Genomic DNA, 26151 nt, shown 5'->3' on the forward strand with positions numbered 1-26151 from the left:
ATCCCTGAAAGTTCCCACCCAGATTGAGAGGGTTGTTAAGAAGGCGTACGATGTGTTAGCTTTTATTGGTAGAGGGATTGAGTTTCGGAGCCATGAGGTCATGTTGCAGCTGTACAAAACTCTGGTGCAGCCGCATTTGGAGTATTGCGTGCAATTCTGGTCGCCGTATTATAGGAAGGATGTGGAAGCATTGGAAAGGGTGCAGAGGAGATTTACCAGAATGTTGCCTGGTATGGAGGGAAGATCTTATGAGGAAAGGTTGAGGGACTTGAGGCTGTTTTTGTTAGAGAGAAGAAGGTTAAGAGGTGACTTAATTGAGGCATACAAGATGATCAGAGGATTGGATAGGGTGTACAGTGAGAGCCTTTTTCCTTGGATGGTGATGTCTAACATGAAGGGACATAGCTTTAAATTGAGGGGAGATAGATATAAGACAGATGTCAGAGGTAGGTTCTTTACTCAGAGTAGTAAGGGAGTGGAATGCCCTGCCTGCAACAGTAGTGGACTCGCCAACACTAAGGGCATTCAAATGGTCATTGGATAGACATATGGACGATAAGGGAATAGTGTAGATGGGCTATAGAGTGGTTTCACAGGTCGGCACAACATCGAGGACAGAAGGGCCTGTACTGCGCTGTTATGTTCTATGTACTGTTTTTGGTCTCTCTCTTTCTTCTGGCCTGTAACTATTAATCTGTAGGGAGAGAACCAGAGAGCAGCTGAGAACCTGGGAAGGTAAGTGATTTTTATTCATTTTTATTTTTATTACCTTTTCAAATTGTGTGTGGGGGGAGAAAACTGAAATGACATCACAGTAAAACTGTGACCTGATTGGCTGGTTGGGAATCTGCAATAAATTTAAAAATTAAGCACTGTTAAATTAATTAAACATAATTACTTAATTATAATTTAGAGGGGTATCTAAGCCAGAGATCGGAGAGTACTATATTTAGCTTTCACATTTATAGTAGAAATCTAGTGCTAGAAAACATATAGTTAACAGTAACTTTAAAAAAAAATGTTGTTTTAATTTCATTTACTAATTAATTGACGCAATGACAATTAGAGGGGTGCAGTGCTCTGACTGTGAGATGTGGCAGGTCCGGGAGGCTTCCAGCGTCCCGGATGGCTTCACCTGCAGAAAGTGAACCCAACTAGAGCTCCTCACAGACCGCATGGTTCGGTTGGAGCAGCAGTTGGATGCACTTAGGAGCATGCAGGTGGCGGAAAGCGTCATAGACAGCAGTTATATAAATGTGGTCACACCCGAGGTGCAGGCAGAGAAATGGGTGACCAGCAGAAGGGACAGGCAGTCAGTGCAGGAATCCCCTGTGGTTGTCCCCCTCTCTAACAGATATACCCCTTTGGATACTGTCGGGGGGGATAGCCTATCAGGGGAAAACAGCAGCAACCAGAGCAGTGGCACCACGGCTGGCTCTGATGTTCAGCAGGGAGGGTCAAAGCGCAGAAGAGCAATAGTAATAAGGGACTCTATAGTCAGGGGCACAGATAGGCGCTTCTGTGGACGTGAAAGAGACTCCAGGATGGTATGTTGCCTCCCTGGTGCTAGGGTTCAGGATGTCTCCGAACGGGTAGTGGGCATCCTGAAGGGGGAGGGCAAACAGGCAGAGGTTGTTGTACATATTGATACTAATGCCATAGGCAGGAAGGGGCATGAGGTTCTGCAGCAAGAGTTCAGGGAGTTAGGCAGAATGTTAAAAGACAGAACCTCTAGCGTTGTAATCTCGGGATTACTCCCTGTGCCACGTGTCAGTGAGGCTAGAAATAGGAAGGTAGAGCAGCTAAACACATGGCTAAACAGCTGGTGTAGGAGGGAGGGTTTCCATTATCTAGACCACTGGGAGCTCTTCCGGGGCAGGTGTGACCTGTATAAGAAGGACGGGTTGCATATAAACTGGAGAGGCATAAATATCCTGGCCGCGAGCTTTCCTAGTGTCACACGGGAGGGTTTAAACTAGTATGGCAGGGGGGTGGGTACCGGAGCAATAGGTCAGAAGGTGAAAGCATTGAGGGAGAACTAGGGAACAGGGCCAGTATGGCCCTGAGGAAGAGCAGACAGGGAGATGTTGCTGAAAACAGCGGGTCTGGTGGCCTGAAGTGCATATGTTTTAATGCAAGAAGTATTACAGGTAAGGCAGATGAACTTAAAGCTTGGATTAGTACTTGGAACTATGATGTTGTTGCCATTACAGAGACCTGGTTGAGAGAAGGACAGGATTGGCAGCTAAACGTTCCAGGATTTAGATGTTTCAGGCGGGTTAGAGGGAGATGTAAAAGGGGTGGCGGAGTTGCGCTACTGGTTAGGGAGAATATCACAGGTGAACTATGGGAGGACACCTCAGAGGGCAGCGAGGCTATATGGGTAGAGATTAGGAATAAGAAGGATGCAGTCACAATGTTGGGGGTTTACTACAGGCCTCCCAACAGCCAGCGGGAGATAGAGGAGCAGATAGGTAGACAGGTTTTGGAAACGAGTAAAAACAACAGGGTTGTTATGATGGAAGACTTCAACTTTCCCCAATACTGACTGGGACTCACTTAGTGCTAGATGCCTGGATGGGGCAGAGATTGTAAGGAGCATTCAGGAGGGCTTCTTAAAACAATATGTAGACAGTCCAACGAGGGTAGGGGCTGTACTGGACCTGGTATTGGGGAATGCGCCCGGCCAGGTGGTAGAAGTTTCAGTAGGGGAGCATTTCGGGAACAGTGACCACAATTCAGTAAGTTTTAAAGTGCTGGTGGATAAGGATAAGAGTGGTCCTAGGGTGAATGTGCTAAATTGAGGGAAGGCTAATTATACCAATATTAGGCGGGAACTGAAGAACCTAGATTGGGGGAGGATGTTTGAGGGTAAATCAACATCTGACATGTGGGAGGCTTTCAAATGTCAGTTGAAAGGAATTTAGGACCGGCATGTTCCTGTGCGGTAGAAGGATAAATACGGCAAATTTCGGGAACCTTGGATAACGAGAGATATTGTAGGCCTCGTCAAAAAGAAAAAAGGAGGCATTTGTCAGGGCTAGAAGACTGGGAACAGTCGAAGCCTGTGTGGAATATAAGGAAAGTAGGAAGGAATTTAAGCAAGGAGTCAGGAGGGCTAGAAGAGGTCACGAAACGTCATTGGCAAATAGGATTAAGGAAAATCCCAAGGCTTTTTACACGTACATAAAAAGCAAGAGGGTAGCCAGGGAAAGGGTTGGCCCACTGAAGGATAGGCAAGGGAATCTATGTGTGGAGCCAGAGGAAATGGGCGAGGTACTAAATGAATACTTTGCATCAGTAATCACCAAAGAGAAGGAATTGGTGGATGTTGAGTCTGGAGAAGGGTGTGCAGATAGCCTGGGTCACATTGAGACCCAAAAAGACGAGGTGTTGGGCGTCTTGAAAAATATTACGGTAGATACGTCCCCAGGGCCAGATGGGATCTACCCCAGAATACTGAAGGAGGCTAGAGAGGAAATTGCTGAGGCCTTGACAGAAATCTTTGGATTCTCACTGTCTTCAGGTGATGTCCCGGAGGACTGGAGAATAGCCAATGTTGTTTCTTTATTTAAGAAGGGTAGCAAGGATAATCCAGGGAACTACAAGCCGGTGAGCCTTACATCAGTGGTAGGGAAGTTACTGGAGAGAATTCTTCGAGACAGGATCTAGTCCCATTTGGAAGCAAATGGACGTATTAGTGAGAGACAGCATGGTTTTGTGAAGGGGTGGTTGTATCTCACTAACTTGATAGAGTTTTTCGAAGAGGTCACAAAGATGATTGATGCAGGTAGGGCAGTGGATGTTGTCTATATGAAATTCAGTAAGGTCTTTGACAAAGTCCCTCATGGTAGACTGGTACAAAAGATGAAGTCACACGGGATCAGGGGTGAGCTGGCAAGGTGGATACAGAACTGGCTAGGTCATAGAAGGCAGAGAGTAGCAATGGAAGGGTGCTTTTCTAATTGGAGGGCTGTGACTAGTGGTATTCCGCAGAGATCAGTGCTGGGACCTTTGCTGTTCGTAGTATATATAAATGATTTGGAGGAAAATGTAACTAGTCTGATTAGTAAGTTTGCAGACGACACGAAGGTAGGTGGAATTGCAGATAACGATGAGGACTATCAGAGGATACAGCAGGATTTAGATTGTTTAGAGACTTGGGCGGAGAGATGGCAGATGGAGTTTAATCCGGACAAATGTGAGGTAATGCATTTTGGAAGGTCTAATGCAGGTCGGGAATATACAGTGAATGGTAGAACCCTCAAGAGTATTGAAAGTCAGAGATCTAGGTCCACAGGTCACTGAAAGGGGCAACACAGGTGGAGAAGGTAGTCAAGAAGGCATACGGCATGCTTGCCTTCATTGGCTGGGGCACTGAGTATAGGAATTGGCAAGTCATGTTGAAGCTGTATAGAACCTTAGTTAGGCCACACTTGGAGTGTAGTGTTCAATTCTGATCGCCACACTATCAGAAGGATGTGGAGGCTTTAGAGGATGCAGAAGAAATTTACCAGGATGTTGCCTGGTATGGAGGGCATTAGCTATGAGGAGCGGTTGAATAAACTCGGTTTGTTCTCACTGGAATGACGGAGGTTGAGGGGCGACCTGATAGGGGTCTACAAAATTATGAGGGGCATAGACAGAGTGGATAGTCAGAGGCTTTTCCCCAGGGTAGAGGGGTCAATTACTCGGGGGCATAGGTTTAAGGTGCAAGGGGCAAGGTTTAGAGGAGATGTACGAGGCAAGTTTTTTTACACAGAGGTTAGTGGGTGCCTGGAACCCGCTGCCGGAGGAGGTGGTGGAAGCAGGGATGATAGTGACATTTAAGGGGCACCTTGACAAATTCATGAATAGAGGGATACGGTCCCAGGAAGTGTAGAAGATTTTAGTTTAGATGGGCAGGATGTCGGCACAGGCCTGGAGGGCCAAAGGGTCTGTTCCTGTGCTGTACTTTTCTTTGTTCTTTTCTTCTAACCCAGTAACCCCACCTAACCTTTTTGGACACTAAGAGCAATTTAGCATGGCCAATCCACCTAACCTGCACATCTTTGAACTGTGGAAGGAAACCGGAGCACCCGGAGGAAACCCACGCAGACTTGGGGGGAACATGCAGACTCGACACAGACAGTGATCCAAGCTGAGAATCGAACCTGGGGCCCTGGAGCTGTGAAGCAAACCACTGTGCTACCGTGCTGACTCTTCCTACCCTACAGGGCTGTTGCTTTTAGAGGGTCACTGGGAGAAGAAATGAGAAATTTCTACCGAGGAGCTAAGGGTCACAGGAGATTATTGTAAAATATTAACAATGAAATGGCATAATAAAGGATCGCTTCACCAATTCCAGCTTCCAACCTCAGCCAGGTAGAAACAAAGGAGTAAGTTATCTAAACCACTCTTGCACTTCCTCTAGATTACTGAATGTGAGTGTGTGTCACAACCCTGTGTGTGAACCTACAGCATTGCGATCAATCACTAATCCTAGCTATTATTTCTATTCAGATTTTTGGGATGGGATCAATTTGTTTTATGTTGGCAGTACCGACTATTGGACCTCGTTAACACACAAAAATGCCCACATCAGTGTTACAGATTATGATGGTTGTTGATGCAAGGTTTGATAAAGAAACAAGTGACGAATGGGTTCCACAATGGTCTGCATGAGGCGTAACTAACTTTAAAGTTCATACCCACCCTCTCCAAATCTTGTCGAAGGTGCGTGAAGAGCCTCAGTCGTCGGTATAAGATGTCCTGCTCCTGCTGGGCGAGATTATCCACTTCATCCGTTTTTGGAGCCAGAAGTGGCTTATTGAAATTTGACTTTCTCTTGAGTCTCCAGTACTGGTAGAAAAAATCCACCAAGACATCAGACATCTGCAGCTGTTCGGCCACATCGGAGGGCTTTACCAGTTCATAGAACTCCTCCTCAAGTTGTTGCAGCTTCTGCTTCCTTAGGCTCGCCTTCTCCAGGTCACGCTCACTCTGGTTCACCTCCAGCATCCCATCAGCGGCTGCAGTAAGCTGTCGTGCCTCGTTCAATTTGCTCATGGCCTCATCTCGTTTAGTGCAGGAATTAGTAGTAGTGCTGCTGTGATCCAGGCAGTAGGATTTAAACTTAACTTCATCGTTCTCTGCAAGGATAGTCCTCATTTCCAAGTTGCGGTCAAATGCACACGTCACATGGAATGCTGTTATACAGGAAGCCATTGAGCACTGGAAAGGAGAGCAAAGATAATTGATGTAATGCTGCTCCTATTAAGCAGATCTCAAATTAAACAATACTACCCGCACCATTTTACTGTTTATGGTTCACAAATCTGTAATGGTTTTACCTCCAATCCACCAGGGAACTCCATTTTCCTGGTGAGGCCCTCACACTGGCAGTACAGCTCCATCATGCGGCAAGTATGTTAAAAAGAGCTTAAAATACAGGCCCACAGCCAATAAGGATTAGAACATTCAGGCTGGGATTTTCTGCTCCCAATTGCATTAGGTAGGTTTGGCGACGGGAGTGGAAAATCTCACGAGAACAGGCAAATTGTGTTTCACATCGACATGAATGTGTAATGTGAGTGTCCCCTCCTCCCTTCAGTGATGGGGCACATTTCCCAACGTTCAACGTCAGGAATATCATTTGAATTAAATAGCATATTATTATTCCCAAGGAGCGCACCTGGCAAGCAGACCTCCTAGGGGAGCTCAAGTTACTTCATCTCTCGATCATTCAGTGGGGTGTGGGTCATGGGGTCAGTGCCAAGGAGCAGCATCGGACTTTGCTGGGGGGGGGTTCCAGGTTGAACCTAGCACCGACGCAACCTTGAAATGGTGCCCCTATCTACAAAGGACCAAGTTGCTGGCGTGGCAAATGAATCAGAGGCTTCCCCACCAGTGATACGTTGTGGGACCCGCCCTTGCTGCTTTTTATTTCTAAGTGTGGGACTCTATAGCGGAGAAATCCTCCATTGCTCTCAGCAGCTTCAACCCTGCTTTTCGCGCCAGCTATCGTCCTTTGCTGATTTTCAGGAAAATTCAGCCCTCAAGTCTATGTGGGATTCATATACTGAACTATTGCACCCTTTAAAGATATCAAGAGCAAACAGCTTGAGCCCATTGGTTTGCTAATTTGATGAAATGACAAAAGCCCCTTTGCATGAAATTGTTTCATTTGTGAGACTGATTTGAATGCTTTCTTATCCAATGGGCGCGCTCTAATTTCTGGGCGAATGAGTAATCAGAAACTACTTCCTTAAATCGACACGACAAAGCTACTGTGTCATAATCCTTCCAGGGAATTCCAAGGCTATTCCAGGAATTTCATCAATTATATTCTTTGACAACCCCCCAAAAAGCAGCAAGATTAAGCTCATCGATCACCTTAATAACTTTGGCCCTGAGCTTCCCTCGGAGTAGAAGCCTGTTAATGTTGAAACTCAGATGTTTCCCTGTAGATAATGGGTTGTTAGCTGATTTAACTGCAGCCGGTAGATCGAGGTGGTTCTTCTGAAGCACCTTCCAGGCCTAGCCCCTATAATCATGGCAATGATGTCAGCTTGAGGATTTGTGTCCTTTTGTTATAACGTAAGCCCTGCTCCACTGCACTTTTGTTGCTGGAACAGTGACAAGTCACTGGGGCTGGTTTAGCACAATGGGCTAAATAGCTGGCTTTTAAAGCAGACCCAGGCAGGCCAGCAGCGCGGGTTCAATTCCCGTACCAGCCTCCCCGAACAGGTGCCGGAATATGGCAACGAGGGGCTTTTCACAGTAACTTCATTTGAAGCCTACTTGTGACAATAAGCGATTTTCATTTCATTTTCAGAATTTTGGTGGGCTCACCATCCCCAGTTCAATCCTGAGGTATAGCTCACGGTGGTAGGAAAGTAGAGGACGGACAGTGTCAGGGCAAAGGGGAAAAGTGGTGAGTATGTGTAATTCACCACCACTTGGAGTGGTTGAGGCGCTAAGTACAAATCCATTAAAAGGAAGCTCAATGAACTATGAGGGAGGAAGTAAGAGAAAGATCTGTTGATGGGGCAATGCAATGTAAGGTGTGAAGAAGCTCATTAGAATAGATCTGTTTCTGTGCTGAAAATTCGAAGTAAAAATTAAAAAACGTAATGCACCAAAACTTTTACAATTTACTAAAACATATGCTTCATCACTGTACACAAGTTTCAAGTTAAAATGTACTTGAAGGTATCTAAGCCTTTATCCCTCCATTTCTTCCTGACAATTTTCTCCCTTCTCCTTTCACCTGGCAGTATAATGGAGCACAGTTCTACCGGTAATGGGCAACTTTGGGTACCTTGATAAAGTGACCATCCTTCATGTACGGGCCTAGACAATGATCGTTAGTAGACTGTACACCCACAGGTGGCATCACATGTAAGACTGATTCTTTCTTCACTTAAAGGGTGAAATTCTCCCAACTGGGGACTAAATCCCGAGGCGGGTTCGGAAGCGTGGAGTATTTCCTGCTGCAGAGGCTGGCAGGAAAACACGCCAAACCCTCTGGCTCCGACCTAATTAATTATGCAACCAGGTGTATTGCGCCGTATTCCGTGGCAGGGCAGGCCAGGTGACGCGTAGTCAGCTGCCCTATCCGGGCACCATATTGAACATCACTGAAAGAAAGTGGACCTCCTGAAAACGAAGATGGATCTCTGGGAGCACTTTGAGACCAGAAGATGGATCTCCCGAGAAAGAAGGCGGAACTCCAGGAACATTCTGAGGCTGGAAGATGGACCCCCTCCAAGACACTGAATGTGCAAGGTCCACCTGCAGAAGCCCCCCTACCCACCGCTGTGGTGTTCTGAAGTCCAGAGTTGCTGGCGGCCTCTATCCTGAACTCCAGAGGCAGCCTCAGGCATTGTTCAAGTGAGTCCTGACATCTGCACATTGTTCCAAACGTGCTTCACGGTTGGTGCCATAGAGAATCTGACGTAGGTGCCCTGGGAATTTCATGCCGTTGTCCAGTGGTTTCCCGATCCGCCTTAACAGACACTGGTGGAAAATCCTGTAGGAAATTCACACCTACGTAAAACCGAGTTTTGGGCCTCCTGCCGAATTCTCACCCTCCCGCCCGCCATTGAACCCACCGGCGGGGGCTTGGGAGAATTTCGCACAAAGTCAATGCAAGTGTACTTTCCAGGACGAGTTGGTCGGAAACGATGGGTAGTGAGAAACCAGAACAATTTTCTTCTTCCTTACCCTCGAGTTCTGTGGCAACCTGCAAAGCTCCGACCAGTGCCGTGGTTAAGATCAGCTAATTTAGCACAGTATGAGTATCAAAGTATCACAGTATCAAAGCATTGTATGAGTCAGTTAATAAGCTGTCACCATCAGGAGAGCCCAAGACAGTTAGATTCTACAAGTTTCCACTAAGGTGTAAATTCTCCTTCTACGATCAGTCAAAATGAAGGTTCAGGCTAGGCTAGGAAGCAGGGAAATAAGTAATGCACAAGACATAATCTGGCACTTTAATCACCACAACATCTTCTAACAGAACAAACTGCATTGCACTTTCATTGTAGTCATGGAACAATATTGGAAACTGACGGACATGCTCATACTGACCTGAATACATGTCCCAGTCCGTTCATTGCAAAGGCTACAAGCCAGAGCCCATCTGCTAGCAGGAATGTGTGACACCTTTGTAATGGGTTCCATCTTCTCAGGGCAACCTATACTTACCTAAAAATATTGAAACACAGTAAAGCTTAATTAGACAAACCATGGAATCTTTTCGCCTGGCTTTTTTCCATCCAAGAACCTAGATTTTACCAATCCACACATCCTGTCACCACAAGGGCAAGTGGCAGAAATCCTACCTCGGCCTCTGTCCACATCACATTTGATTGGGTGCTGCAGCACTCATTTGATTCAGAGAGATGCTGCGGATTGCTAAGTGGTCAAAATTGAGAACTGAACACCACTAGTCCCAGTTTGTGACCCGACACTGTGAAGTTTCAATATTGTACATTTATTATATAATTTATTTTCTATCTTATTCTATTCCTCAACCGGAAGGGTGACTGCGATTTACTCTCAAGGTTGATAATGCGACTCACAAAATTGGTACTGAAAGGACTTGAGCTCGGAGTGAGTTAATTGGTTTCTGACTTTTCATAATAGGGTAAAAAGGAAGGGGAAAGGGAATTTTAAAAAACCATGTCCACATCCATCCTGACTCCTAAAGCTATCGCCCTGTAAACAAAGAGGAACACATTTTTACAGACAATGTAACGTTCAAGAGACAAAATAAAACACACACAACTCGGAAATAAAAACAGAAGCAGGACAATTAACATTTCGATTGCAATTGACATTTCCATCACATTTGGGTTTTAGTTATTACTATGAGTTTGATTTGTGTAGATTTAATAGACTTTCATTATCTAAAATAGTGGCAGCTCATTGTTTAATGAAGCACACATTAATTTTAGTGGGCAGCACTGCACTTATTGAGGTGAGGCATGAAACTCAGTGCTGGGATGTGGAATAAGTTTCTTACCAATGTCAGCACGAAACACAACCAATCTTGTAGAATACAGGTTATTCAAAAATTATATTTCCATAGTTCCAAAGGAAGTAATCACAGAACGGGTAGATAATAGGGATGGCTCCCTCTATAGCCCCAACTCCATGACTTAATTCCAGCTTCAACCTTGTGAAACCAAAGCTAGATGGAGAGGGTCTTTGTCTTGATGAAAATGGGCAGAGACTTTAATCTGGAAGTCCTGCCATTGTTGCGGGGGGGGGGGGGGGGGGGGGGGGTATAAGAGGGAGAAAGAATGGGGGCAGGTTCTAAATTGCACATCTGTGGATGAAAGCCTGAGGGCTTTCATTACTGGATTAGTGCTGCATGATTGATTTCACCTTTCATTATCACAGTGGGGTTCCTGTCAGTTCACAGTTTGATTGACAGCTCCATGCGGTTATGAACTCTTTGAAGTGGGATTATGAATACAAATGCTTGTTTTTATAAAGGATTAAAAGAGTTTACCTGTTGAGAATGGGTTTTTATCAATGCAAATGTCTATTTGATATAGTAAATTCATTAATAGACAGTTAAGAGCTTTATTTAATCTCAGCGTGGCTCCTGAGATCTGCCCCTGATTAATACTAGGGCAGTTGGTACGATAGGTGTAGAGGCAATGGGTGGTGTGTGGGAGTTTTTGGGTTTGTACTAAGTTGGCATAGGGGCTATAAAGAAATATCCTACTTTCATTCAAAACATGCAGCTGAAGTACTTTCAGGTGGAGTCGCAGCATGGTAACAGCATAGGAGGAGGCGTTTTGACCTGTCATGTCTGGGCTGGCTCTGTAAAGGAGTAATTCACCTACACCACTCCCCTGCTTTCTCCCTGTAGCTCTTCACATTATTCCTTTTCAGGTAATAATCCAATTCCCTCTTCAATGCTTCAATTGAACCTGTCTAGCCCACACTCTCAGGCAGGCTTCTCCAGATCCTAACCACACATTGCGTGAAAATAGTTTTCCTATCGTCGCCACTGTTTTTTTAACTAATTATCTTAAATTTGTGCCTTCTGGTTCTCGACCCTCCCACCAATGGGAACATTTTTCCCCCTATCTTCTATGTTCAGTCCCCTCCTGATTTTGATTACCTATATCAAATCTTCTTTCAACTTTATCTCCAAGAAAAACAGTCTGAACTGCCCCAAACTATTACGTAATTGAAGTTGCTCACCCCCGGAACCATTCTCATGAAATCTTTTCTGGACCGTCTCCAATGCCTTCAGGTCTTTCCTAAAGTGGGGTCCCGAAGATCGGACAAAATACTCCAGGTGAGGCCAAATCAGTGTTTAATACATTTAACATCACTTCCATGCTTTTGTACTCTATGCTCCTATTAATAAAACCTAGAATACGCTATGTTTTACTAATCACTCTTTTAACCTGTCCTGCCATCTTCAATGATTTCTGCAAAAACAATAACCCAAGTCCCTCTTCCCCTGCACCCACTTAAGAATATTATCCGTTATTTTATATTGTCTCTTTATGCTATTTCTACCAAAATGAATCACTTCACTGCATGAAATTTTATTGGCCATTTGTCCGCCCATTCTATTAACCTGTCTACATCCTTTTGACATTCTACACTAACTGCCTCACAGCTCAGAATACTAGTATCGTATTATCCACAATTTTTTTAATTCTGCCCTGTACATCAAGGTCTGGGTCATTTATACATATTAGGAAGAGAAGTCCTAACATCGACCTCTGGGAACTCCACTATAAACCTTCCTCAGTCCGAAAAACATTCATTAACCATTACACTATTTCCTGTCACTCAGCCATTTTCATATCCATATTGCTACTGTCCTTTTTACTTTGTGGCCCTTAACTTTGCTTACAGGTCTGTTTTGCAGCACTTTATCAAATGCCTTTTGTTCATGTACACATCAATGGCATTATCTTCCACAACCTTCTATATGACCTCATCAATATTCTCAAGCATGTTTGTTAAAACACAATTTGCGTTTTATTATTCATGAAGGTTCGCCTTTTCAACTTGCTCTTCGCCGGAGGTGTGGTGATCCTCAGGTTAAATCACCACCAGTCAGTTCTGTCCCTCAAAAGGGGAAAGCAGCTGATGGTCATCTGGGACTATGGTGGTTTTACCTTACTTTAAAAAAAAAAAAAAAAAATTTTTATTCTCCTTTTTCACATTTTCTCCCAAATTTACACCTACCAACAATAAACAATAATCAGTAACAAATATGTCAATCCCTATATCAATAACAACAATCCCATCCTCCCACCAAACCCCAAACTTTAGCCTGCATGTTCACACAAACAAATGACAAAAAGGAATTAGGGATCACCCATAGTCGCCATTAACACACATAGCACCCCTCCCCCCAACCCTCCCACCCACACGCCCCAACTAATGTTCGATGCTGTCCAGTTCTTGAAAGTGCATAATGAACAAAGCCCATGAATTGTACAACCCCTCCATCCTTCCCCTCTGTTCAAACTTAACCTTCTCAAGAGTCAAGAATTCCAACAGGTTCCCCCCGCCATGCTAGGGTACAGGGTGGAGAGGTTGCTCTCCAACGTATCAGGGTCCGCCTTCGGGCGATCAACGAGGCGAAGGCTACAACATATGCCTCCGCACCCGTTTCCGACACCCCTAATATGGCCTCCCGGGGGCCCAGGTCCAGTTTCACGTGCACCACTTTAGAAATTACCCTAAAAACCTCCTTAAATTCTCTAGCTTTGGACAGGACCAAAACACATGAACGGGATTAGCGGGGCCCCCCCCGCAACGTTCACACACATCTTCTACTCCTTCAAAGAATCGACTCATCCTCGCCCTCGTGAGGTGTGTTCTATATACCAGCTTCAGCTGTATCAGCCCCAACCTCGCGCACAAAGTGGAGGCATTCACTCTCCGGAGCACCTCACACCAGAACCCCTCCTCCATATCCTCTCCCAACTCTTCCTCCCACTTTGCTTTGATCCCTTCAAGTGGTGCCTTCTCCTCTTCCAAAATAGCTCCATAAATAGCCGACACTGCCCCCTTCTCCAGTCCCCCTGTCGTCAGCACCTCCTCCAGCAATGTGGAGGCCGGTTCCACCGGGAAGCTCTGCATCTCCTTTCTGGCAAAATCTCGAACCTGCATGTATCTAAACATTTCCCCCAGCTCCGGCCCATACTTCGCTTCCAGCTCCTTCAATCCTGCAAACCGACCCCGAAGAAACAAATCTTTTAGTGTCTTAATCCCCTTCTCCCATTTCCAAAAATTTCCATCCCATTTCCCTGGCTCAAATCTGTGGTCCCCCCGAATCGGCATTTCCTTTGGCCCTGCCCCCATCCCGAAGTGTTGGCAAAACTGCCTCCAAATTCTCTATGAAGTTATTATTACCGGACTCCCTGAGTATTTCCCCGGGGCCATCGGGAGCGGCGCTGCTGCTAGTGCTTTCAATCCCGACCTCCTGCACAAACTCTCCTCCATTCTGACCCACTGGGAATCAACCTCTCTGACCCAGCTCCACACCTTCTCCACATTCGCCGCCCAGTAGTAATACATCAGGTTCAGAAGATGCAAACCCCCTGCCTGCCTTCCCCTCTGTAACAGCACCTTTCTAACTCTGGCCACCTTCCCTCCCCATATGAAAAAAGCAACCCTTCCCTCAATCTCTCTGAAAAAAGCCTTTGGCAGGTAAATCGGCAGGCATTGAAAAATAAACAGAAATCACGGCAACACGTTCATTTTAACCGCCTGTACCCGACCCGCCAGTGACAGAGGGAGACCATCCCACCTTGCCAGATCAGCTTTCACTCTCCCCACCAAACTAGAAATGTTGTACCTGCGGAGTCTCCCCCACAACCGGGCAACCTGCACCCCCAGGTACCTATAGTGAGTCCCTGTCCTACGGAATGGCAGCCCCCCCCGACCCCTGTCCCCAACCCCGGCCGAGACACCACAAAATACTCACTCTTGTCTAGATTTAGTTTGTACCCCGAGAAGCACCCAAACACTCGAAGCAGCTCCAATATTCCCCCTATCGACACACTCGGTTCCGACACGTATAACAGCAAGTCATCGGCATATAAGGGCACCCTATGCTCTATCCCCCCCCCCCCGCACTATTCCCTTCCATACCCCTCTTAATGCGATGGCCAACGGCTCAATCGTGAGTGCAAACAGCAGGGGGGGCATAGGACATCCCTGCCTAGTCCCTCGGTGGAGAGAAAAGTATCTTGAGCTGATGTTGTTTGTGCGGACACTCGCCCTCGGCTCCTTATACAGTAGCTTTACCCAGTTCACAAAACTTGGTCCAATACCAAACCGCTCCAGAACTGCCATCAAGTACCCCCATTCTACCCGGTCAAACGCCTTCTCAGCGTTCAATGCCACAACCACCTCTGTTTCCTTCCCCTCTGCCGGTGCCATAACGACGTTCAAAACTCTACTAACGTTTGAAAAGAGCTGCCACCCTCTCACGAACCCCGTCTGATCTTCACCTATCACCTTCGGGAGGCACTCCTCCAGCCTACCCGCCAGTACCTTCACCAATACTTTTGCGTCCACATTCAAAAATGATATGGGCCTATACGACCCACTCCGTCGGATCCTTATCTTTTTTTAGCAAAGGGAAATCGACGCCTGCCCCAAGGTTTGTGGTAACACCTCCTTCCCTATCGCCTCTTCAAACATTCCCACCATCAGGGGTGCCAGCTTATCCTTGAATTTTTTATAATATTCCACCGGAAATCCATCCGGTCCTGCCACCTTCCCCGACTGCTTCCTCCCAATAGCATCTTTTATCTCCTGCTCCACTATCGTTCCTTCTAATGGAGCCCTGTCCCCCTCCCCTAACCTCGGGTACTCCAACCCATCTAGAAATTCCTGCGTTTACCGGTGGTTTTACCTTACTGTACCTGTCCTTAACAACACATCTACACTGGCTTTCCTTAATTAACCCATATTTTCCCAAGTGACGATTCATTCTGTCCCAAAATATCATTCCTAGAAGCGTTCCCGTCACTGAGATTAAATTGACTGGCCGCATAGTAACCAGGAAAAGGCACAAGTTCATCCAGCTCATTTGTGGCAAGTTTCTAGCCAATGTACAGGAGGCAACTGCCCTCCAGTAATCTAGTTATAAAACAATTATGTTGCAATTAGAATCAGTAAAACATAATTTCAGCAGAAAGTTTAAACAAACATAGAGTAATGCTTTATGGAAAAGTCTACTGCATGGGGGTGAACATGTGACTGTCCTGCCTCACAGTTAGAGGAACTGTGCAATGACAAAATATAAGGAATTAGACCTCCTCCTGGAATTGCCGATTTTAAATAAAATGTGTGAGAGCCACTTGCATTTCAGGGCAAGATCAGTGTTGTATATTAACTTCATTCTTTTCTTTTTTCAATTTATTTCTGTGTTTATCAAGGCAAGGGAAGCTACCGCAAATAAAAACATTCCATAATAATTTCAGATGCCCGGTGTTAATGTCAAGTACTCCCAAAGCAATGTACTGACGAGACAAATTCAGAGCAAGGCTTCCTCTACTCTCTCTTGACAATGAGACTTAATCCTGAACCTTAGAAGAGTGTGTCATAATGCAATGTGATAATTTTATTTCCCTACTCTAGCTATTTTTATGTCCCTGAATGGGATTGATAGTTTGGTCCCAAAATTAGGGGACTTCTGTTGCCTCATTCTCATGGTGTTAGAAGGCTGAGACTGTCCACATTCATTTCAAATGAGTCATTTGCAACCAACTAAGAGAAAAGATTTGATCAGATTCCAGAGGTGGGAGAGCTGTGTCAAACCCATTATATTATTTAATTCTCGTGAGAGCAGTTATCATCCAAACAACAACATCTGTTCAAAGAAAGAAAAAAATCCCCAGATTACACAAGACACTTTCTTTTAAGTAAGTTTGCTAACCTCTAAATATTTGATTCTAGCAAACTGTCGCCTGATCACGCCATTCACAACAAAATCAAATCACCCAACTGGTTTTGTACCAACAAAGTATTTAACCCGTGAACTTATTCTGCTCGTTCAACAGGAAAAACGATGGACAGCCCCTTCTCCCAATGGCAGTTTTGCTGAGACCCTGTTGTTAATCTCTTTCCAGATGGATGTCTTACTTCAGGTATCCATAAGGCACAGCTAACATGGACCCACTTTGTGCCACTGCGTGTTGGCTTCAGCGCACCTCCTCTCTTGGGACACAGCAAACACTTTGGCTGAACACCCAGAGCACACGTCCGACACAACCAGCTGCCAAGGGGCACCTTCAGGATTCCATAACAAGCCTATTGTGGTTTAAAAATAGCAAAGGGTCAGGTGTCTCCTTCGAGAACCAAAGCGAATAAACTCTTCTATGCAGACACATGTGAGTCAAATAGTCATCTGTCATAATCAAATAAGCATTCAACTGAAGTCTTTAAAGATTAGTCAAATTAGCCAATGTTGCTATCAATATTTAAATGGGACATATAAAACTAATAGGAATTTTCTTCTCATGCACCATGGATCTCACTTAAATGATTCTCTAGTGGAAACAGACAACAGGGCGACACAGTAGCACAGCGCCAGGGACCTGGGTTCAATTCCCGGCTTAGGTCACTGTCTGTGCAGAGTTTGCACTTTCTCCACATGTCTGTGTGGGTTTCTTCCGGGTGCTCCGGTTTCCCCCCCAGGGTCCAAAGATGTGCGGGTTAGGTGGATTGGTCACGCCAAATTGCCCTGTAGTGTCCAAAAGTTAGGTGGGGTTGCTGGGTTACGGGAAAAGGGTGGAGGTGTGGGCTTAGGTAGGGTACTCTAATCCAGTGCAGACTCGATGGGCCGAATGGCCTCCTTCTGCACTGTAAATTCTATATAAATCTATATAGTCACAGTTAAGACAAATGATTATTTATGACATCTAAATATTGGGGGAGAATCTTTGCAGGGATCTCCTGCTCTAATTTTGAAAAGACCACTATCTCTCTGGAGCTGAGCTTCTGTCAAAACTATGTTGGAGAATCTGAAGGTCTGTGGAAATTCCAGATGGGTGCATAGTCAGTGACATCACAAGAACCAGTCGGCTACTTTAAGAATCATCAAACCCATGCCGGTACATTTTGGTTCTGAGGCTCGAAAGACTCACCAAGCTATGATCTCTGTATACAGGCAGTCAGTAATCACAGTTTAAAGGATTAAATCACAGGATTTAAAGTTAAAGCATATGCCTAATAGCAAAGCCACTGGCCTCAATCTGGAATGTACATGCCTGAAACCTGGTAATTCCTGAGCTGCCAAGGCAAAGCAAAGGTTATTGAAAGTTGGCAAAGCGATGCGATCATTTGCATGGTGCATTTATTGGATTCTTTCTTGCCAGTCACAACACATGCAGGGGTAAAATTGATTAATATTAGCTCTGAAAGCAATAACTTTTGATTCATATAACACCTTTAATGTAAAGTAAACTATGAAGGGGAGATTAGCAGGGAGCAGTCAATATCTTGGCCAAAGTGAAGGGTGTTTAAAGAGATTCTTAAGGGCGGAGACATAGAGTTTGAGGGGAAGAGAGGTTTAAGGAGGGAGCTCCAAACAAGTTGATTGAGGCTACTAAAAACTGAAGAAAATACACTTCCGCTGGACCAGGTGACATGCAGGAATCTAATGCTGCCTCTTTCCTTGGTCAGAGATCTGTAACAGATCATTCAATATAGCTGAAACTGATGAAATGCTTATCATTCCATTCAATTACATCTTGTGCAGCTGTTTACAGTACAAATTTATTTACCAGATGTACTTGTCAGATCAACACCATTTAGAATCCTGTGAATGACTGGCTATGTAATGTGGTTACGAGAAATAGAATTTTTAAATCCTTTTATTCCAGCAGATCATCAAATAAATCTGGAATTTAATTTGGGCTTTATTGTAACTAGATAGCAATCTGAACCTAGTATAGACAAGGGGAAGACCTGTGGTAATGTTAAGAAACTGTGCCAGAGGTTAGTATGGGAAAGTACCTGTTGTTTGGGAGCTTTGGAGCAATTTATAATTATTGTAAATACACTTTGTATACAGAGTACTATTCAAGGCAGCACGGTAGCACTGTGGATAGCACAATTAATTGCTTCACAGCTCCAGGGTCCCAGGTTCGATTCCGGCTTGGGTCACTGTCTGTGCGGAGTCTGCACATCCTCCCCGTGTGTGCGTGGGTTTCCTCCGGGTGCTCCGGTTTCCTCCCACAGTCCAAAGATGTGCAGGTTAGGTGGATTGGCCATGATAAATTGCCCTTGGTGTTGGGTGGGGTTACTGGGTTATGAGGATAGGGTGAAGGTGTTGACCTTGGGTAGGGTGCTCTTTCCAAGAGCCGGTGCAGACTCGATGGGCCGAATGGCCTCCTTCTGCAATGTAAATTCTATGAAGTACCTGTAAGTAAGTAACCTATAATACAAGGTACACGGTTCTAGAGTTCATATTCATCCATCTAGCAAAGTTAAAGATCCTGTTAATGGCGCATGATGCACTGTTGTAAGACTGAGTGCAGAGGTGAGGTTTCTTTATTTGACTCCTGGATCTTCCTACTTTTTCCCCACAAATTAGGCAGGTAAACCCACAACCTAGTTGGTAGGAGATTGATGGTTCACTCACTTCAAGGAATTGTAGAGCGTAAAACCCACAAAACCTGACACCAAAGGTGTAGGGTGGGATTCTCCGCTGGCTGCGCTGAAATCGGGACATGCGATCGGGCAGAGAATAGCTCCCGATGCCAAAATCGCGGCAGGCGCCGGTTTGATGCCAAATCGCGATGCTCCGCCTCCCAAAAACGGAGTCAATGTGCCGCACGCCGCCGTAGTTGAAACACTGTTCACATATCATTAGTGGGCCCACCCGCGAGATCCGCCTCCGATGGGCCAGGTTCCCAAGAGGTCCACGTGTGCTCTCACAAATCATAAACCTGGTGTGGTAGCTGCTGAGAGAGACAGAGGGCGTACGGACAGTGTCCAGCACAGTGTCCAGGTGACCACCCCCTGGGTGCCCTCTGGCCCCACCGACCCATCAGCTGTATGGGCGCTCCAGCATAACCTGTCCCATATTTTTGGCCCGATCTGTGTGTTTGTGTGTGGGTGGGTAGGGGGGGTGGTGGGGGTGGTAGGTATTGTTTAAGCGCGGCTGCAGCTTGTCAGTCCTGCGAGTGTCCATCACGGACCCACTGATTCCCGCACCATTTTTCGTGGGTTTCAATGGTGGTCCACATAGCGCCGGTGCTAGCCCCTCACCAGTAGCATAATCGGTGTAGGTGTTGCGCCGATTGTTCTGACGCGAAAGTCCACGGATTCTCCGTTGGCGCAGCACTTAGACTCAGAAACAAAGAATCCGGCCCTTAGAAGGGGCAGCACGGTAGCATTGTGGATAGCACAATTGCTTCACAGCTCCAGGGTACCAGGTTCGATTCCGGCTTGGGTCACTGTCTGTGCGGAGTCTGCACATCCTCCCCGTGTGTGCGTGGGTTTCCTCCGGGTGCTCCGGTTTCCTCCCACAGTCCAAAGATGTGCAGGTTAGGTGGATTGGCCATGATAAATTGTCCTTAGTGTCCAAAATTGCCCTTAATGTTGGGTGGGGTTACTGGATTATGGGGATAGGGTGGAGGTGTGGACCTTGGGTAGGGTGCTCTTTCCAAGAGCCGGTGCAGACTCGATGGGCTGAATGGCCTCCTTTTGCACTGTAAATTCTATGATTCTATGATAATAGAATGTAAGACTTAAATCAGCCAGATATTTAGAACTTTTGCTTGATGCAGGGCGAAACTCTAAAGAACCTTTATTTAAGAATGTTTACCAGGAGATAAAAAAAGGTATGGTGAAGTCCATGGAATACTAAGCATATATAGCATGTGGAAAGAAGAGGCTGGATGGGTTTAGAAGCTTTTTGGACTATCATTCTGACTGTGCATCATCATGCATTCTCATGTCAGGTATAACAGAGACTGAATACAGAGTAAAGCTCCAAAGATTCTGCCCCAATCTCAGAACAGCATTCCTTTTTCCCATATCTGCTATTCTTACATCTTGCTGCGTCTAGGGCATCAATCCACGGTAAAAAGAATTTCATACATAAACATTCATGGAATATTGAGGACACGAACAAACAGTGGCCGTTTACCTGGTGAACGCAGATGTTGCATTTGTCACAGAAAACCATCTCATTACCGTCCTCTCCCTCTGGGGAGCGGCACACATCACACACCACATCCTCGTCATATTCAATCCCGAGACCCTCTTCCGTTTCAATTGCCAGGTTCATGTTCTCCTGGCACTGACTTTCAAGCTCCTCAATGATCCTCTCCATCATCAGCTCATCAACATTAAGCATTCCTGGAAAAACAAAAATAATTTCAGCCTTGTTATAATCAAGTGGACCTCAGCAGGTATCTTAATTTAAAAAAAAACCAAAGGATTCAATAGGATAGATAAGGAGGAAACATTTCTACTGGTGGAACATCCAGAACAATCGGGCACAATCCTAAAACTAGACTTAGGCCATTTAGGAATAAAATCAGGAGGCACTTCCCCCACACAAAGGGCAATGGAAATCTGGAGCACTTTCCCAAATGGTTGCAGATGCCAGTCAGTTGAAATTTTCAAGACTAAGGTAAGTAACTTTTGGTTTCATAAAGGTACTTAAAGATTATGCAGCAAAGACGGGTAAATAGAATTGCGATACAAATCAGCCAAGATCAATTAAATGGCAGAACCTCCTCAAGGGGCTGAATGGTCTACTCTTGCTGCTGTGTTCCATAACAACCTTGTAATATCAGAAGGAAATCAATGGGTTTAGTTATATTGCCCAGTCTACAAGCCAATTATTTTACTCTTCAATGGAGACGGGATGTAAAACAGGCAGCCAATCGATTGTGTCAGTATCCCTTGAAGACAATCAGGTCCAGATATTTCCCTTAATTTCGAGGATCTTGCAATTTTCTCCCTCATCTCAGGATGTTTAGATGCATCCAGTCAGGCCAAGGGGTTTAGAAACCTTTTGGCTCAACTGACTTTCTGAAAAGGTTCCTTTTATCCACCACTGCGCTCATTTCACTCTCAACGACTTAAGAATTCACTTTCTTCTCTGTAATAAAGGCTAATGCAAAATATTTACCAAATAACTCCTCCATATTATGATCGTCATCTACGAAATTGACAATTGTTTCTTTGCAGTAATCCAACTGCACTCTAAAAATTAGATATGTTGTTATGGTCCCTCTTTTTCAGTTTGAGAATTGGATAAGCACTCGAAAGAAAATGTAGGGCTACAGGGAAAAGGCAAGGAATTGGGACAAGCTGAGTTACTCTTGGATAGAGCCAGCACAGACACAAAAACTATTCTGTCATTCTCGGATAAAGTGAGTTCTAACCTCTTTGTATCATATGTATCATACTTGACGCCAAGATGAGTGTCTGAAGACATTTCCGTGCTATCACTAAGACTGCCTACCTTCACTGTAATGAATGTATGAGTTTCAGATATACTGGACACCATTCAATGGAAAAAGTTCTAAGTGTGAGCACTACTGCCTCACAGCACCTGGGACCAGGGTTCAATTCCAACCTCGGGTGGACGGTCTGTGTGGAGTTTATACTTTCTCACCGTGTCTGCATGAGTTTCCTCTAGGTGCTCCAGTTTCCTCCCACAGTCCAAAGATGTGCACTTTAGGTAGATTGGCTAAGTTAACTTGTCCCCTAGTGTCCAAAGGTTAGGTGGTGTTTTGGGATTACAGAGATAAAGTGGGGGAGTGGGCTTAGATAGGGTCGGTGTAGACTCGATGGGCTGAATGACCCCCTTCTGCATTCTAGGGATTTGATGATTCTTCTATTCTATGGTCAGATGTGTCCAGCTGGGATCATAACACCTCCACAACATCGCCCAACTCCAACCCTGCCCACACTCAATGTTTGAGCCCAAATGTAGAATTGAATCCCTCATTAAGTCTTCACCTCCATGCAAGAAAACAGGAAAATAATATTTTTTTATTTAAAAGAGAAAAATGTCATTCAGTCCATCAAGCACAACCCATCAATTCTGCCCATTGCTGGCCCAACAGCAAACCGTTATAATTCACTGAAATAATTCAATGGGTAACACTAATTGTGAAATAAAATGAAAGTCACCATAGTCCCAGAGAACCAAAGGCTGTTCTCCCCTTTGAGAAAGAGAGAGCTGACTGGTGGTGGTTTAACCGGAGGGTCACCACACCTCAGACGAGGGGCAGGTTGAGAAGACGGGACGTTCAATGATAACCTCCGCTGGTACGGGAAATGAACTTGCGCTGTTCGCGTCGCTCTGCATCACGAACCAGTCGTCCAGCCAACCGACCCTCAAACATTAATTGTACTCAATATATGGCCCATAATTCTGATTCTGCTCCAATTGCTTGGAGTGATTTTCAGAGGATATTGAGAAGACATGTAATTGAATTGGGTGCCCTTTCTCCTGTCACAAACATCAACACATTTATCACGGTGAGGAATTTGCAGCGTGGTTTAATCACAGAAAGCTGTGAAATATTACATCAAATGTGTGTAGAAATGTAAAACGACATATTATAATATTTATATTCAAACTCTAATGGAATATTAAGACTGCACTAATACTCATCCTCAGCTAGATTTGTTTTAATTCCACTGTTTGACATCACGCCTTACATACTTGGGGTGGGATTCTCTGTCCCGGGACGCCTTGATCGCGTTCCCCAATAGGACAAAGAATCGGGCGCTGGGATAAAATCAGGATCGATGCTGGGCGCCGACCTGATCGCTGGCGGTGGGAAAGAGGTCCATACGACACGCCAGTGGGGAGCATGTAAACAAACATAAATAAGCAGGCCCGGCGTCATTTGTTCCGGCCTTCCATGATTCTCCAGTTCCCGCATCCGCGAATCACGTGGGCGTGAATTACTTGTGATCTCTACCAGCGTGACCCTGGCATGATGGACCTCATGGTGCCCCCTTGGCCCACCGCAAGGTCCACCACACCCGGGCCACGCTGGTAGACACCAACCGAGCTGTGATTTGCTCTCCTTCCAGGAATTGACAGGCGGACGTACAAGGTAAGTGTTACAGCTGTAATTCTTCTCACTGCCCATACCTGGACTGCTATCCAGCTTCCGGACAGGAATCGCTTACCTGGGAGGGGGTTTGTGAAGTGGGGGGATCCCTTTAGGCAGGGATCCTTCTATTACAAGGCTTCCTGTTGGGGGTCACCCTATTACAGAGGTGAGGGGTCTCCCTATTACAGGGGTCAGGAGGAGGGGGGGGGGTCGGGTCACCCCCATACTTGGGGGTCAGGGGGCACTCAGGCTATGTGTGAGTGAGTGGCTGCTGTGCAAGTGGGTGGTTGGTTGAGGGCCGATTTATGTATGGGGGAGGGGGGGGCGTTCGCGGGGTCGCACCATCAGGTTGCCCGCTTGCGGGATTCCCTGGGACTCCTTTGTATTCCATGCCATGCATAAATTTGCATGGCAAGGAATATGGAATTGCTTGCAGGTTTGCGCTCCTAGGGGGAGTCGTAAACCGGTTACAGTTCAACTCCAGCGGGAGAACATCGTATCCCAAACGGAGAATTCCACCAATGAGTTTTTTCAGCAGAACCGAGTAGCTGAAATCAAGAAATAGATCAGCGACCATTCTGACAGATCATCCAATTTTAGAGAATTTCTCTCTATGGCATGCAAATGACTGAAATATATTATTCAAAAATACACTGGCCATGCAAGGATGCCTGTGTTCACATTTTAGAGGGCTGAAATGGCTAATTCAAATGATTTAATGGTGCAGTGTTTTGTTTTGAAAATGTTCATTTTTAACAAGTCAAAGGTCTTCAACAACCTTTCCTTGTATTACCTCAAGTGCTTTTCCCAATTAATGGTTGGATGCCCCAACTTTACCTAAACAACCTGACCCCAATCACAGTCAGGCAGGTCCTTGTAGTAGCAGTAACCCTGCCCTACAGCCTGCATTTAAGGACAAGCAGCAGTCGAGTGCAAACTGCAGCCAGGGGGTTTGAGTTCCTTGACACAATTTATTCTAAACACATTAATGATTGCATAGAAATAATGCAGACAAGAGTTTAACACAACTCATTAACCAGGGCATTAGCTAGAACACACAGTGGGGGACACAGCAAATGCAATATCACTCAGTAGCTCCAGAGAATGTTTGGGGCAACCAGTGTCCATATGGGGAAAAAAGTTGAATTTTTATTCCTATGCATAGTCAGCTGCCCCTCCAGCAATCAATATAATTGTTTAGATTTTTCGATAAGTAGAAAATTGCATAACTGGAAATGATGATATTGGAATCAACTCATCTCAAATCTCAAGGGAAGACTATAGACTGTAGATCACCAGTCACAGCAGATATGGAGAGTGCAGTTGGCTCGATACCTTCCAAAATGAAGCATCAGCTACAAGACAATGGTGGGAGTTTCTGAATTTATCCTTTGTTGCTTGTAACCAAAAAACACCACATCCAGCTGATATTTATCAATTTAGGATGATATAGTGGTAACAAAGCAAACAATCCTCACTCAATCACATTGATACTTTTCCTGTAAGACGCAGACCATACATAACAATTTTGCATTCCCTGTCTCCATCTCTCCCTCTCCTATGCGGTGTAAAACCATGGAGCAAATTTCAATCAGAAACACAATATGAATATTTAGGGGGACACTGCAGTTTAAATGCAGACAGATCCAATTTGTTCTCCTACGCACATCCAAATCCCAAGCCAGGTACAGAATTCATATTGCTTTGAGCTCATGGGGCATCTCCTCCTCTTCCAAAGCGTTGCATTCACAAGCCAAACAGTGACAGAATGAAATGATGCTGCAGAATTCTCCCTTACACAGAGTATTTGATCAGAGGTGCAATTGTTTACTTGGAACTGTGGCAGCTGAGAAACATCATTCCTTAACTATGACGAATTAACTAATTGTGCTTAGCAATGTTTTCTGCTGCAGCAGTTCCACATATATAATTAGTATAACAAAGGCAAACTTAGTTATTAATTAGAAAGATATGGCCACCAACAACCTGGTTAATACTTAGATAGGTGACTTTCAGTTTTATTTTTTAATAAGCATCATAAAAAGCGATGTTTTGCCAGTAAATTTCAATGAAACACAAAAGGAGGGTGAAACCTTTGTACACTAGTACCTGAACAATGAAAAGGGCAGAGTTTTAAAATTTGGGTTTCAGGAGGGTATTTAGAACGATATATTAGATGACATCAGCTGGTTACAGATCACTTCTTTTATTTCTTTAACGGAACTTTAATTGCCCATCTCTAATTGCCCTCGACTTGTTGGTTGTGATAGTTGAAAGGACCTAATTGAAATGAGGAATATCACAGAGTATATAACAAGATCGTATCAAATACACTGCCTGAAGTGGATTTTGAATGGACGTATTCTCCTCCAGGAACCCGTCCATCTACACCCAGGCGCTTCAAACTACTAGCTACTTTTGATGTGGTGAGGAGCTGTCAATCATAGCAAGAGGGTTCTTAGCATTGTGGTTAGCATCGTAATGGAGATGCATTCAAATGTAAAGGGAAAGATAAATAACAATCCACCAAGCACCTATGTCTGGACCAATAAAACTCTCAATCGCT

General features: G+C 45.1%; 1 protein-coding gene across 3 annotated transcripts in view; it reads right to left on the reverse strand.

The window, feature by feature from the left end:
• The window catches only part of LOC140427017 (protein Jade-1-like), a 268434-nt gene that overhangs the window by 73193 nt on the left and 169090 nt on the right, over positions 1–26151 (reverse strand). For all 3 annotated transcript variants that reach the window (XM_072512418.1, XM_072512419.1, XM_072512417.1), the window contains exons 7-10: positions 20645–20856; positions 16630–16797; positions 9574–9690; positions 5695–6213 (exon numbers count right to left, since the gene is read on the reverse strand). In XM_072512418.1, the coding sequence (XP_072368519.1) occupies positions 5695–6213; positions 9574–9690; positions 16630–16797; positions 20645–20856 (1016 nt within the window). The remainder of the gene's footprint in view (positions 1–5694; positions 6214–9573; positions 9691–16629; positions 16798–20644; positions 20857–26151) is intronic.

Source organism: Scyliorhinus torazame, chromosome 7, assembly GCF_047496885.1.
Source record: "Scyliorhinus torazame isolate Kashiwa2021f chromosome 7, sScyTor2.1, whole genome shotgun sequence".
NCBI lineage: Eukaryota > Metazoa > Chordata > Chondrichthyes > Carcharhiniformes > Scyliorhinidae > Scyliorhinus > Scyliorhinus torazame.